This window comes from Amblyomma maculatum, chromosome 11 (genome assembly GCF_055883805.1).
Source record: "Amblyomma maculatum isolate TAMU_Amacu chromosome 11, ASM5588380v1, whole genome shotgun sequence".
NCBI classification, from domain to species: Eukaryota; Metazoa; Arthropoda; class Arachnida; order Ixodida; family Ixodidae; genus Amblyomma; species Amblyomma maculatum.
The window spans coordinates 42374924-42387665 of record NC_139354.1 but is presented as its reverse complement, the minus strand read 5'-3'; the positions used below and the strand labels follow the sequence as shown (position 1 = coordinate 42387665).

Genomic DNA, 12742 nt, shown 5'->3' with positions numbered 1-12742 from the left:
AGTAGAAAGGTAGGCTTGAAAATATGCAGAAGATTAAAGTGATGTTAAACAGCCTAGGGAAGGAACAGCAGTTTACGTTAGGCAGCGAAGCACTGGAACTAGTAGGCGAATATGTCTACTTGGGACAGGTAGTAACCGCAGATCCGGACCATGAAAAGGAAATAACAAGAAGAATAAGATTGGGATGGAGCGCATTTGGCAAACACTCGCAGATTATGACTAGCAGGTTACCAGTATCGCTCAAGAGGAAAGTATACAACAGTTGCATCTTACCTGTACTCGCCTATGGGGCTGAAACGTAGAGGCTAACCAAGAGGGTTCTACTCAAGCTGAGGACAGCGCAGAGGGCTATGGAATGTAAAATGGTAGGAGTAACATTAAGAGATAGGAAACGTGCAGAGTGGGTCAGAGAAATGACTCAAGTTACTGACATTCTAGTGGAAATCAAGAAGAAATGAGCATGGGCAGGACATATAGTGCGAAGAGAGGATAACCGATGGTCGCTTAGGGTAACAAACTGGATTCCAAGGAAGGAAACGTAGCAGGAGGCGGCAGAAAGTTAGGTGGGCGGATGAGGTTAAGAAGCTCGCAGGGGTCAAGTGGATTAGCACAGGACCGGGGCAGTTGGAGGAATATGGGAGAGTCCTTCGCCCTGCAGTGGGTATAGTCAGGCTGATGATGATGATGATGATGATAGTGAGCTGATTACTATTCACCATTAGCTGTGGCTGGCATTTCGGCTTGATGTTAGGCATAATGCCTCAATAACTAGCAGTGTGTGCGCTTGCGCAAGTGCAGTGATGATAATGATGATGATAGGCTTTTGGATGCGAAGATGGCTTAGACCAAAAACGTTGTCGAGAATGTATCTTCTGTGTTCCTCTAATTCAATTTTGCGTGTTGACGGGCCATTCGTTGAGGATGGGACTGGTGCGATACATCCAACCCTGTCATTCACATGGCGATGCGGAAAAAAAATGAATATGGTTATTCTGGGAGCTGGGCAGCCTTTTTCCACTCTTTCAAGATGACAAAAGAGGCTCACCACATTGACTCACATTAATACCATTCTAAATTTCCTGACCCTTCCGTGCCTCTGCTGTGCGGTTGACTGCAATCCACCCTGCGGTTCATAGATGAGAGAGAGAATCAACATCGTTGTCAAACTGCACCCCTATTCCTGCGTGCCACCAGGTGCGTCTACTAGGAACATCTCCACGCGTACTATCAGCAGACAGCTTGCGTGTTGCCGTTTTGCACCTATCATGGTGCCCGGCGCAAAAGGTCAAACAAAATCGCTGGTCTTTTTGTCTCCACCTGAAATTCACAAAGGCTGGCGTTAAAGTGATCCTAAACCCGGAAGAGGAAGATTCCGCTTCTTTTTTTCTCTCCGGAAAAAATGACGGCTAGCATGCGTCCAAGGCAGGTATGCTGCCTTCAACTAGATGGTGGTGTGCCTGAGGACCATTAGACTCTGCTGTGTCGGTGACGATCCACGCATTATCACTTATGTTGTTATTTCCTGTTCTGCCTAGCTTTGCGTGAGACCCTTCGCACCTGAACTGATCGCGCTTTCTGTTGATAGCCGCTTTCTGGCGCTTTGTTTAGTACCTTGGCGGAGGAACTAAGACCACCCGAGGGGATTTGTTTAATTCGTTCCTGTATAAGTTTACTATGTTTGCTCATAATCTGGAATGAGCTCCGGCATGCTCTTATTATTTGCTTACTCGAAGGCTCCTTTGTTTACTTTCCTGGCGTCGAATGTTGAAAACTAGAAGACGTCAGCCCCAGAAGTTTTTCCAGGTGCGCGTTCAATTTTGCAGAGGTGACATGTGCACACACACTGCGCGGTACTGTGTCGCCGCATGAGATTGATAATATAATATTCGCGAGGCGTCGATAAGTGCTCGCTGTTTCTGGCACGCTGAGCACCAGCGCTAGCTAATCGCCCACTGCACGCAATGGTGCACTGAAGTTGCACCCGCCGCCATCTCTGTTACAAGCTATGCACTAAAGCGCTCGGCGACGTACGCGAGCGTGACCAGTACCTATTTTCCCTGCCTCGGCGATAGATGGCGGCACGCAGGTAAGGCCGAGCAACGGACTGGCCGACTACGTTGTGACCGCGCGCGTCTTGAATATATCGCGTTCAAAATGAAAAAAAGAAAAACAACAACTATTAGTCTTCTAGGCCACACGTTAGGTTAGGAAGTGATAGAGATAAAATGCACTCAAACTCAGGTGCCCCTTGACCATGTGATTAGGGGTGGGACGTTACGAGAGTCCCCGCTTCACGTCCACATTTTTGTTGCCCCCTCCCCTTTACTCCCCAAGAAGCCAATTGTTTTAAAATATACAAGTTCCTGTCTCATGCAGCCAATTGTCTATATTTTGAACTCGAAGGAGGCCTCAAAAAGTTTTTCGAATTTCGAGGAGTTGAAATAGATTTTACTGTGCCGGCTTTTAGGCACATATATAAGCAACGATAGGTTGTCATGCGTCAAACGAACTGTTAACAACGTTCGTTTGTTGTGCTAGTCTCAAAACTATTAAGCATTTACAGCCCTTACAACATTCCTGCCTCAGCTCTATAAGCGTCAAGATATACGAGCTGTAAGTGCAAGAACATATCGCTGGTAGTAACTAAACATCACAACAGTGCTGCATTTCTGTTGTGGTCTAACACTGAGTTAATATTGTTAATGGCCCTTTTTCGAACGTTTCTGTTATGTTACATATAAACTTTCGAGTAAAATTCCGGTAAAATCAGCGGCACATTTAAGCAACATAACTGCAAAAGATGGTAAAGAAACTCTGCAGGGAGCATACAGGTCCGCCAGTTGTGAAGGTACCTATCTGAAAACTTGAAAAAAGGACCAATAACGATGGCAACACATGAGCTCCACAGTACAGCACAACATATAACTCATATACTAAACTCTGGACGAATACCAAGAGTCGAACTTAATAACAGCAGGTGGGAGGTCCCACCTGCGGTCTTGTACCATGGGACCTCTCGCTGTATATTCTTGTAGGTTGTTTTTTGATTAAAAAATAAACTTTCAACTTCAGCTTCAGCTTCAACAGTGTGCCTTGAGAGAGCGTGCCGAATTGGTGATAAGCAAAGTTCTATAACAAAATAATAGGACTGTCTACAATCTACGAAATACAGCTCAAAGTAGTTGATAAACTGTACTGTGGGAACAGTAGGGAAACGCCCTGGGATCCACTGCTTGATATAGCAAATGTCCAAACTAAATGTAACCAAGTATTAAAAGAGACAATGTGCCTTAGCCTAGTGAAACAAGATGACGGCTGTCTAGAATCGCTTGCCCTAGTCTGTGATAATTTTTCTTTTACCAATGACGATTATTAGCAAAGTCTGATTAGCTAACGTTCTAGCTTGAGCCTTGAGCAGCATTGTGCAAATGCAGATGTTGTAGACCTCAAAAAAAAAAAAAAAAGAAAGGTTAGCTACGCTTCTGTCAAGTCAGCGTTTGTGCACAGTATGTTTTTATTTTACTGACCGTAAACAGTAATTCGATTGCGCACTAAAAAAAGCTTTCAGCGTCTCAGATATCAATATCCCCTTTTATTTTCAGCGATTTCTCCTATGAACCTTTGTGTGCGACTGGGTGAGTGATTTAAGCTAGGAGCCGGTCACACGACAACGATCTTTGAATGCTAATAAATAAAACTAAGTAGTGGCTTGTGGAATTAACGTAGCTGCTTATCGAGACGGTCTACATCGTTTGCATTGACACTTTGTTCTTCAGGCCAAAAACAGCTAATTAGGCATAATTAATTAACTTCATCGAACGTTAAAGAAACTACAGACTATGATAGGCAGCTATAACAGGGAGTCTGTCAGTTGTTTTTCACTGCGATCGAGCACACCGTAATATTTTAAACCCCGGTTACATTTAGCTGGGACACCCGGTATATTTTTAACATTTTATTGATATATAATTAGAAAGTTATGAGCGTTCACTAGACTACTCTATTTTTAAGGAATAACAGCGCGGAGACAAAGGACAAGGAAGAAGACAACACCTGCGCTGACTATCAACTGCAGTTTATTAGAAGGAAACACGCAAAAAAATATACTCTTTTCACAACCAATAACGCATGTGCAACACCAATCGCCAAACAGATACCCCAGTCTTTTGACTACTCTAAAACACTGTTTATTTTACTACTCTAAAACAATGTTTATTTTGAATGTTCATGCTATAACATGATTCGTTGATCTTCAACATAACATGTGAAAGCCAGCTTTAGATAATGATTATTTTGAATGGCAAAGTAATATTTTCGATATAAGATGTGACGTTAATTTTGGTTCTAAACATAAATATAATGTTCTAAATTTGCATTAACGTTGCTGCAACTCACTCTATACATTCTTATGACATTATAATGTTTCGTGATGCCTTGGATACCTGTGTGTGTCCTCATTTTGTCTTTCGCGTATTCAAACAACGGCAGAAAACAAATGACAGAATGTGCGTGCGCGTGTGCGTGGGGCCCCCACCCCTCCGCTCAACACCCACGCCACTCTCGCACCTAAAATTTGTTTCTTTCCTTTTGGAGCCTGCATCCTCTTTTTCCACCTGCCGCTTCTCCTGCTAACGTTCTGACCATATTTGTTTCGCTAATTTCACTTGACGCATTCCAGCCAATTAAGAAAGCCTTTCCTACGCGTATTCGGCGCTGCGCGTGGCTCTCACTGCGTTGAACATGTTTGCATAAAAAGTTTCTCGGCGCACGTTGCAGCACGCACGCTGCTTACATGTTCTCGCAAATTTAATCAAGGTGCCGCTAAAACTACTAAACAAGGAAATTCGCTTCCTTTAAGCCTATGCATTGGAGCTTTGGGCTTCCTGGGCGTTAATAGTTTCGCTCCCCCACCGACGGGGGCCACTGGGACAAGTGGCAGCGTTGAATACTTTAAGGCTTCGCCGTTAGGTGGCGCGCCCCTTTTCCCTGGATGCTGCCGACAGCTGGAAAGTACTTTCGTTGTTTTCTTGTCGTTCTTGCACGTGCTGTGAATGTTGCAAGGACGTAGGCTGCTAGTTGGGCGGGACGCCGGAAGTGGGCCTAGTGCGCACTGTATATACTGTCGTTCCAGGCACATCCCCTCGTTCCCCACTGCCCCGTTGGCACTGTTGTCGTTCACCGTATCCTCTAACATATGCCCGTGTGTTCTTGCCAAAGCTTGGGCACCTTTGCACACTCGCTTACACGTGTGCGCGGTGGTGTTTTTGTCTTTCTTTCTCAGAAATGTTTCCACGTGCAAAAGGACGAGCTAATATGGGACATCAAGCAGCACATCATCTCATCGTTGCCTAAGGTGAGCATTACGAGCAGCATTCCGATCGTACTGCCTGCTCGGAATTTCTTTATTACGTATATCGGGTACTGCGAAAGTGTGTGTGTTGGAGGGGGGGGGGAGGGTTGAGAAGGAGTCTGGTTATTACTTGAATAGGTGCAGGTTCAATTACGGGGGCAGAGTAGGGTAGAAGTCGGCTACTTAATTTAAGGAAAAAGGGTGAAGTCCCACACGAAAGGAGGAAGGCTAAGGAAGTACTGAGTATGCGAGGGTACTTGCGGGTCTCGTAAGGCCTACAAACGGCCTTAAAACCAGGCGACTCGCGAACTTTGCAGAGGTAGTAATTTTTAAGTGGAATGAACGCAATGAGCGAAAAGCTACAGACCTTCCATATAAGCAACAAAGAAATTTGACAATATTTTAGATGCCAGCATATTATAGGAGGACGTCATCAGCATAACCCGCAGGGCTATAAGATGGCAGGCACCCGTAGCCCAATGGCTGTGCCTGGTTGATTTCGGTGTTATCACGTTATTGCGGTGTGTTTGTGCCATTGGGTAATGTAGATATTTCGTTCTGGGTTCTTTGCCTGCAAGACATTTCCGATGTCGAGTGGCTTACGATAACACGTTCGCAGTTATTGAGTGTGCAATACTGTACGAGTATAAGTCATTACACCCTCGGCGAAGAGCATTTTCGTCCTTAGCCTTTTTTATGATTCCTGTATATATAGCAAAATTGCCTATTATGAAGATTTAGTTTACGATGTACCTTAAAAGGCAAAAGCCTTTCTAGGCCCATACGTGAGCGCATAAAGTGCGTCCGCGCGAGGTGTGCCCCCTTTATAGCACTTGAACGAATAACGATGGGAGAAAAAGAATGAACATAGAAGTTAAGTTTTATGACTGCAGAGTGAGTGGTTAATCATCTAGAGCCACAAATATCAAATTTGCGTCGAAATAGCGCGGACGTCGGTATAGTCAGGGGACGTGAAAACATCTCGGACGTCGAAATAGTACAAACAACGTGAAAATGGGCATAGAAACGCTGTATTTGTGCCGAATTAGAGGAAGAACTTAAGATCACCGAACAACGTATATTAGGGACAAAAACAAAACGAACAAACTTAAATGATGACGTCACATCCGGCAGAAAGATGTCGAGGCAGTATGAGATCCCGCAAAATGAGCAAAAGTACGCCAGATTTGTGTCGAATTAGATGAAAAACGTTTAATCAAGCGTAATTATTTCTTGGGATTTCACCTTATCGCATTTAAGAGGTATATTTAAGGCCTCTAACAAGCTTTTTCTATAATATCTCTAGCAGCGACATGGAGATATAGTGCATGTCTCAAATGCTCATTTAGATACTGAATGTGTAAGTTAAGACTGGGGAGCGCCCGGTCTAAATTAGTCATTGAGGAAGCGAGTTCGAGTTCAGATATGTGGCGCAAAAAACACAAACACAATAAGTCCATAATAATTCCTGGTGTTGGTCATTCGAAGGTGGTTGCACTGATATCGCATGTCTGGTGAAAACGCTTCTCAGCTTTAAATGTGTTTGCACGACACACGTATAATTCGAGAGAAACACAATTCAGGGGAGCCATCGCTTGCACGGCTTTTAAACGCTGTATACTTGTGCCCCATTTCAGGAGGTGAAGGAAGGGTTCAACTACGGCCTCTACTGCCCTCCGGTGAACGGCAAAGCCGGCAAGTTTTTGGACGAAGAGCGGCCGATCGCTGATTACCCTCTCTCCGACGCTGTCGCCTACCTAGAGGTGAGCTAGCTTCTCTAAGAACATTACACCCTTAAAGGTGTAACTCTGTGCCAAGGCTAGCACCCTGCGCATACAGCAACACTGCTTCACTGTGGAACATTTTTCGCTGTGCAAAGGTCCGGTGTTTGGCGCTGAAAAGAGGAAACTGTGTTCTCTTGAGGGTACAGCGCGCGGCAACCCTCACAGTGCTCAGGACACTGCTGCAGCGGTTTGTGGCTTTGAGACCGCATTTCTCTCTTTCGCTTGTATTTAAATGCCCCTCTTCCATTTTACACAACACAGGGTAGCTAACCGGAACACCCTGTTAGTTAACCGCCCTTTATTACCTCTGCCTCGCTTAGGGCGTTAGCCATGGGGCACTCTAGCACCCTTTTGCACCTAAATAGGCGTTAAAGAATTTAGAGTGATATTGATTCTTAACACTAATTTTATTGACAGAACTATATATGTAAAAGATGAATAAACGTTGCGAAATTTAGACTTGATGCGCTCAGCTTGTTTTCGTGGACTTGAGCGCTGCAAAAACGAAGCACGGGAGGCATGCCTTGTACTGTCGCCGTGTATTGGACATTGCAGGGATGGTTGATTATCGCGACTGAACACCGCTTGTTGCTCTTCTCAATGAATGACCGGTTTTCAAAGCAAACGTGTAATATTCCAGCATCTCACCTTCCTCAGGTATTGCGCTCTTCGCGGTTCGTCTGACGCCGTGCGTGCAATGATTCGAGACTGTATCCATATCAGTAAAATAGTAATACGCATACGATTTTCATTTAGGGATGCTTCACTGACCAACCACCAAAGGAATGTCATAACTATGGCGAGGTTGCAACTTACGCATCCAGAGCAAAGCCACAGAGACAACTTACAAAAAGCATGCTTTCTTCGTTTTGAGCAGTTGTCCACTGCATGCAATGAATCTAGACTGTGTAGCCATGCCAGTAAAATTGTAATACGCATACGATCTTCATTTAGGGATGCTTCACTGACCAACCACCAAAGGAATGTCATAACTATGGCGAGGTTGCAACTTACGCATCCAGAGCAAAGCCACGGAGACAACTTACAAGAAGCATGCTTTCTTCGTTTTGAGCAGTTGTCCACTGCATGCAATGAATCTAGACTGTGTAGCCATGTCAGTAAAATTGTAATACGCATACGGTCTTCATTTAGGGATGCTTCACTGACCAACCACCAAAAGAATGTCATAACTATGGCGAGGTTGCAACTTACGCATCCAGAGCAAAGCCACAGAGACAACTTACAAAAAGCATGCTTTCTTCGTTTTGAGCAGTTGTCCACTGCATGCAAATATTGTCTTGTATGTATTTTAGACCTGCACTTCGTCGTAGCTCAAGACCTCGCGGATGTAGCTTTGCCGAAGGTTCCAGACGGTCTCCTTGTCTGTACGGCAGCGTTTTTACTTGCCGTAACTATGCCGTCAGTGGACGTCTTCCATGATACCTTTGTGGTTGTTTTTCTGGACGCATGATGCAGTTGCGCTATAAGCGACGAGTCTACAAGATGATCAACGTGGAAGAGAAGCAGATCAAGCAGCTGCACACGCGGGCCAACTTGCGCCGAATGCTGGATCACGTGAGCAACTCGAACGTGGACAAGATCAGCAAGCTCTGCGCCAGGGGACTTGACCCAAACTTCCACTGCCCCGACACGGGAGGTTAGTAGGTCTTGTCCTCTGTTGAACGCAGTGTGCGCGACTGCCTGTTCTCGCGGGCATTCAAGTTAGTGAATATATATTTGAAATGCTGTTCATATCGATTGAGTATATTGATTTTGTTTCCTGTGACTCAATGTAGTTTATCAGCGTATATTGGAGTGTACTAGTCGGTGAATGGCTGCAAACGATATTAAACCTCTCCGATATGTCGATCGCCCGTTTATCCTTCCTTCTGCAGCTACCTATGTAGAGTTTTCAGAAACGTGACGAACCCACCGTCATTATGACCGCACCTTGTCACCATACTTCGTGCATATTAACGCTTTAAATTTCTTTTTCGAGAACTATTTACGAAGGGAATGTCTTGCCTATACGATTGATATCGGCTGTTGATTTTGGTGAGGCACTTCGGGACCTATTTTAGATTATGTATGTAATACGTTAGGCAATTGTATTGTTCTCCGTCCTTTACTGATGTTGCATGCCCTTGTATTCAGGGATTCTATTTTTCTTCCCTCTCTGCCTGAAGCAAAATGAGGGTCTGTAGTATCCTGAAAACAATAACAAATAAACAAACACTAATCAATGGATGGATTGGGAAAAAGACATTCGTTGGCACGGGCAACCTGTATTATCCATAACGCTGAGGGTGGGAACTGTGCATGCACGACAGCATTATTCTTTGTTCTGTGCATGCTCGGGACCTAAAAAAATATCACTTCATCAGTAATACCGTTTACAAATTTGTGTTGTTGGGGAAATGCAGCGTATGCCCAAATCATGCGACCAATTCTCAGGATAATTACACTCTGCTGATGCGTAAATCGTGGGCGCATTTTTCGTAGCTGAACAGTTGATCACACACTTGTTTGTTCAGAATTGAGCTGGACTGGTTATTCATTAAGGAACCTTGTAGAATTAATAAATTTCGTTAAAGCAGGTTGGAGGAGTGGATAGTGCGATAAACGAGCGCTCCAAAAGCATTTGCGCGTTCGTAGATAATTGTTCCGAAGCGAACATATCCGCTCATTGTCATGTTCCACTCGTGAAACTTGTACCCTGCAAATACCAGAGCTTTCGTGTACAAACCTTGTTGACGAAGAATGGCGCCTGTTTATGCCTGTCCTCCTGGATCATCAAACTCGCCACTTTTATAACTCAATACATATATTGCGTGCATGGTTGTAGAAACTGGACGTGAAAATAAGTGGTGGCGGCAAAATAACTTTCTACTTGACATTGGGTAGTGAAGTTCGGGGTTTTCACAACACACCCGGCCGTGGTGCAGAGACCCCGCTGACTCTGGCGGCCGGCCTGAAGAGCCCCAGCAAGGTGATCATCGCGTTGGTGAATGGAGGGGCGCTGCTCGACTACCGAACCAAGGACGGGCGGACGGCGCTGCACCGCGCCGTGGAGAAGAACAATCTGGAGGCCCTAAAGACCCTTCTGGACCTGGGCGCGTCTCCCAACTACAAGGACGCCCGGGGACTGACGCCGCTCTACTACACCGTCCTGTGGAACGCCGACCCGCAGCTCGCCGAGACGCTGCTGCACGACCACGCGCTGCCGGGAGTCGCCGATCCTCAGGTACGTTGAAGAACTCGACGTTGAACAATCGAGTGTTCGCGTGGTCGAACTCTGATGAACGTTACCGATCGCTTCTTCCGTGATCAACTTTAGCCGACGCTGCAGTGCTGTTGGACGTAAACAAGACATCGACGTCTTAGTTTGAAGTTTCTATAGCAGACTTACAGACACTTCAGAAGCAGACCAGGGACATCTGTAGCTCTTTAGATGTCAGATTGCGGATCCAGAGGTCACACGCTGGAGCTTGCCAGAGGGGAGCAGAGCTATCTCTCCTAATATTTGTATGATGCATTAACCCTTATTCACTCTTCACCATAGAATCCCAGTCAGAAAAAACTACAAAAAATGTTCTGATGTTACGACAGAATTTCTGTGCGGTTTTTGATGCGAAACCTGTTGTGACAACAGAACATTCTGTCGTAACATCAGAAATTTCTGTAGTTACAACAAAAAAGTGCTACAGAACTACAGACAACAGAAATATACTACAGAAAAACTACAGAAATGTACTACAAAACTACAGAAAAATCTGATGGGTACGACAAAACTACAGGATATTTGTCGTATTTTTGACCCAGTTCTGCAGTGTTTTTCGACTGGGATATATCATACAAATATCATACAGATATCGCGCACTGTCACATTTTGCAATGTTTTTATGACAACCTATGACATCAGTGTAATGTATGATATCTGTATGACATTGCATGATCAAGCCTGTACTGTGTTATTGCATCATACAACTCTATTTTAGCTTCAATCGCGTTAGGACGGTAAACCACATAAACTGATCAACCAACTCTTTTCAGTAAGGTCCTTTTCTTCGTTATCCTCCAGGGCTGGCAAGAGGTGCACCAGGCGTGCAAGCACGGTCTGGTCCAGCACCTGGAGCAGCTGCTGTTCTACGGGGCGGACATGAACGCGCGCAACGCGAGCGGCAACACACCGCTGCACGTGTGCGCCGTCAACGACCGGGAGAGCTGCGCAAGGGTGCTGCTGTTCCGGGGGGCCGACCCGGCCGCCCTCAACTACGCCAACCAGAACCCTTACCAGGTCGCCGTGATCGCCGGAAACCTCGCCCTGGCCGACGTCATCCGGAACCACAAGCCCGAGGACGTCGGTCGGTGCTCTTTCTAGTCACACTGCTTGCATCACATCTCGTGCGCACTTTACACTCCTGTTCGCCGTTTTCACTTCATTGCCTGTCGTCTTTTCTCGCGAACTTCGCAACAATTTAGTGCAAGACTTGCTTTCTCTTGGAGGGACGGTACGCTATTGGCGACTGAAAGACCTGTTTGTCTGGGTCTTAGATTGCATATGAGCTAAGGCTGCAAGCAGTAATGTAAAGTTGATGCTCAAGACGATGTTAGCACACTGAAATATCTCTTCTTTGAAATTTCGGTATAGTATTTTTTCAAGGTAGATGAAGTGAGGTGATTACATAATGTAAAACGGAACCTTATTGTATTTCCGACCGTGGCGGCTGCGTTTCGATGGGGGCGAAACGAAGTGGTTTCCGTGTGCTGTGCGATGTCGGCGCACGTTAAACCCCCCCCCCCCCCCCCCCCCCCCGGTGGTCAAAATTACTCCGTAGAGCTCCCCTACGACTCCCCTTCTCTCTTTCCACTTTCATTCCCACCTTTTCTCTTCCCTTGCAGCGCGGTACAGGTGTCCACAGCACGTGTGACAGATACTACGCCTTTCCCTTTCTATGAACCAATTATTATTATTATTATATAATTATATTAACCTTATTGAACAAACTAAACAACGCTGTTGTTACGAATTTCCGGATGATGCTAATGCGTAAAAGTTTCTAATCGGAGTTCAATGCGGACAAATTGCAGGCTATCCAATGTTCTCAACACACTTGCGTGCCACTACATGTGATAAGAGCGCGTGAGCCACGATCACAACCTTGAGCACTACATGCTTCCCGCACATATTTCACTTCGCGATCGCTAGTCGCATTGTACGCAGAAAGAGCGGGTAGCGGCGGCGCGCAATTCTCACATCGCCAACGTCACGATCGTAACTCGCGCGGTACTCATCGCGAGTAATGAGCTGTGGGCCCGCGACCGTAAAAAGACTCCTGTCATACGCAGATTGATTTTCGTGGAGGCATTTGTCATGCTTATTTATGCAGATTTTGGCAGTTTCTAAATACGAATTCAGGATGATACGAATTTTGCCGCGACCCGCTAGATTATTTACAGGAGGCCACTGACTGCTTCAATAAGCGGAGCAAGAAGTCTTGCATTAAATGTTGTCACACACATCATTGCACAGATTGCGAACGATGCATGGTACTGCATGTTCTTGTGGCTTTTGGTTCTTTTGATGGGGTATGTATGTTCCCATAGA

At 45.5% G+C, this 12742-nt stretch overlaps 1 protein-coding gene across 3 annotated transcripts in view; it reads left to right on the top strand.

Annotated features, from left to right (window-relative positions):
* The window catches only part of Prosap (SH3 and multiple ankyrin repeat domains prosap), a 179984-nt gene that overhangs the window by 139316 nt on the left and 27926 nt on the right, over positions 1-12742 (top strand). For all 3 annotated transcript variants that reach the window (XM_084583538.1, XM_084583537.1, XM_084583536.1), the window contains 5 exons: positions 5282-5353; positions 6988-7113; positions 8611-8791; positions 10080-10378; positions 11216-11498. In XM_084583538.1, coding sequence (XP_084439664.1) covers positions 5282-5353; positions 6988-7113; positions 8611-8791; positions 10080-10378; positions 11216-11498 — 961 coding nt within the window. The remainder of the gene's footprint in view (positions 1-5281; positions 5354-6987; positions 7114-8610; positions 8792-10079; positions 10379-11215; positions 11499-12742) is intronic.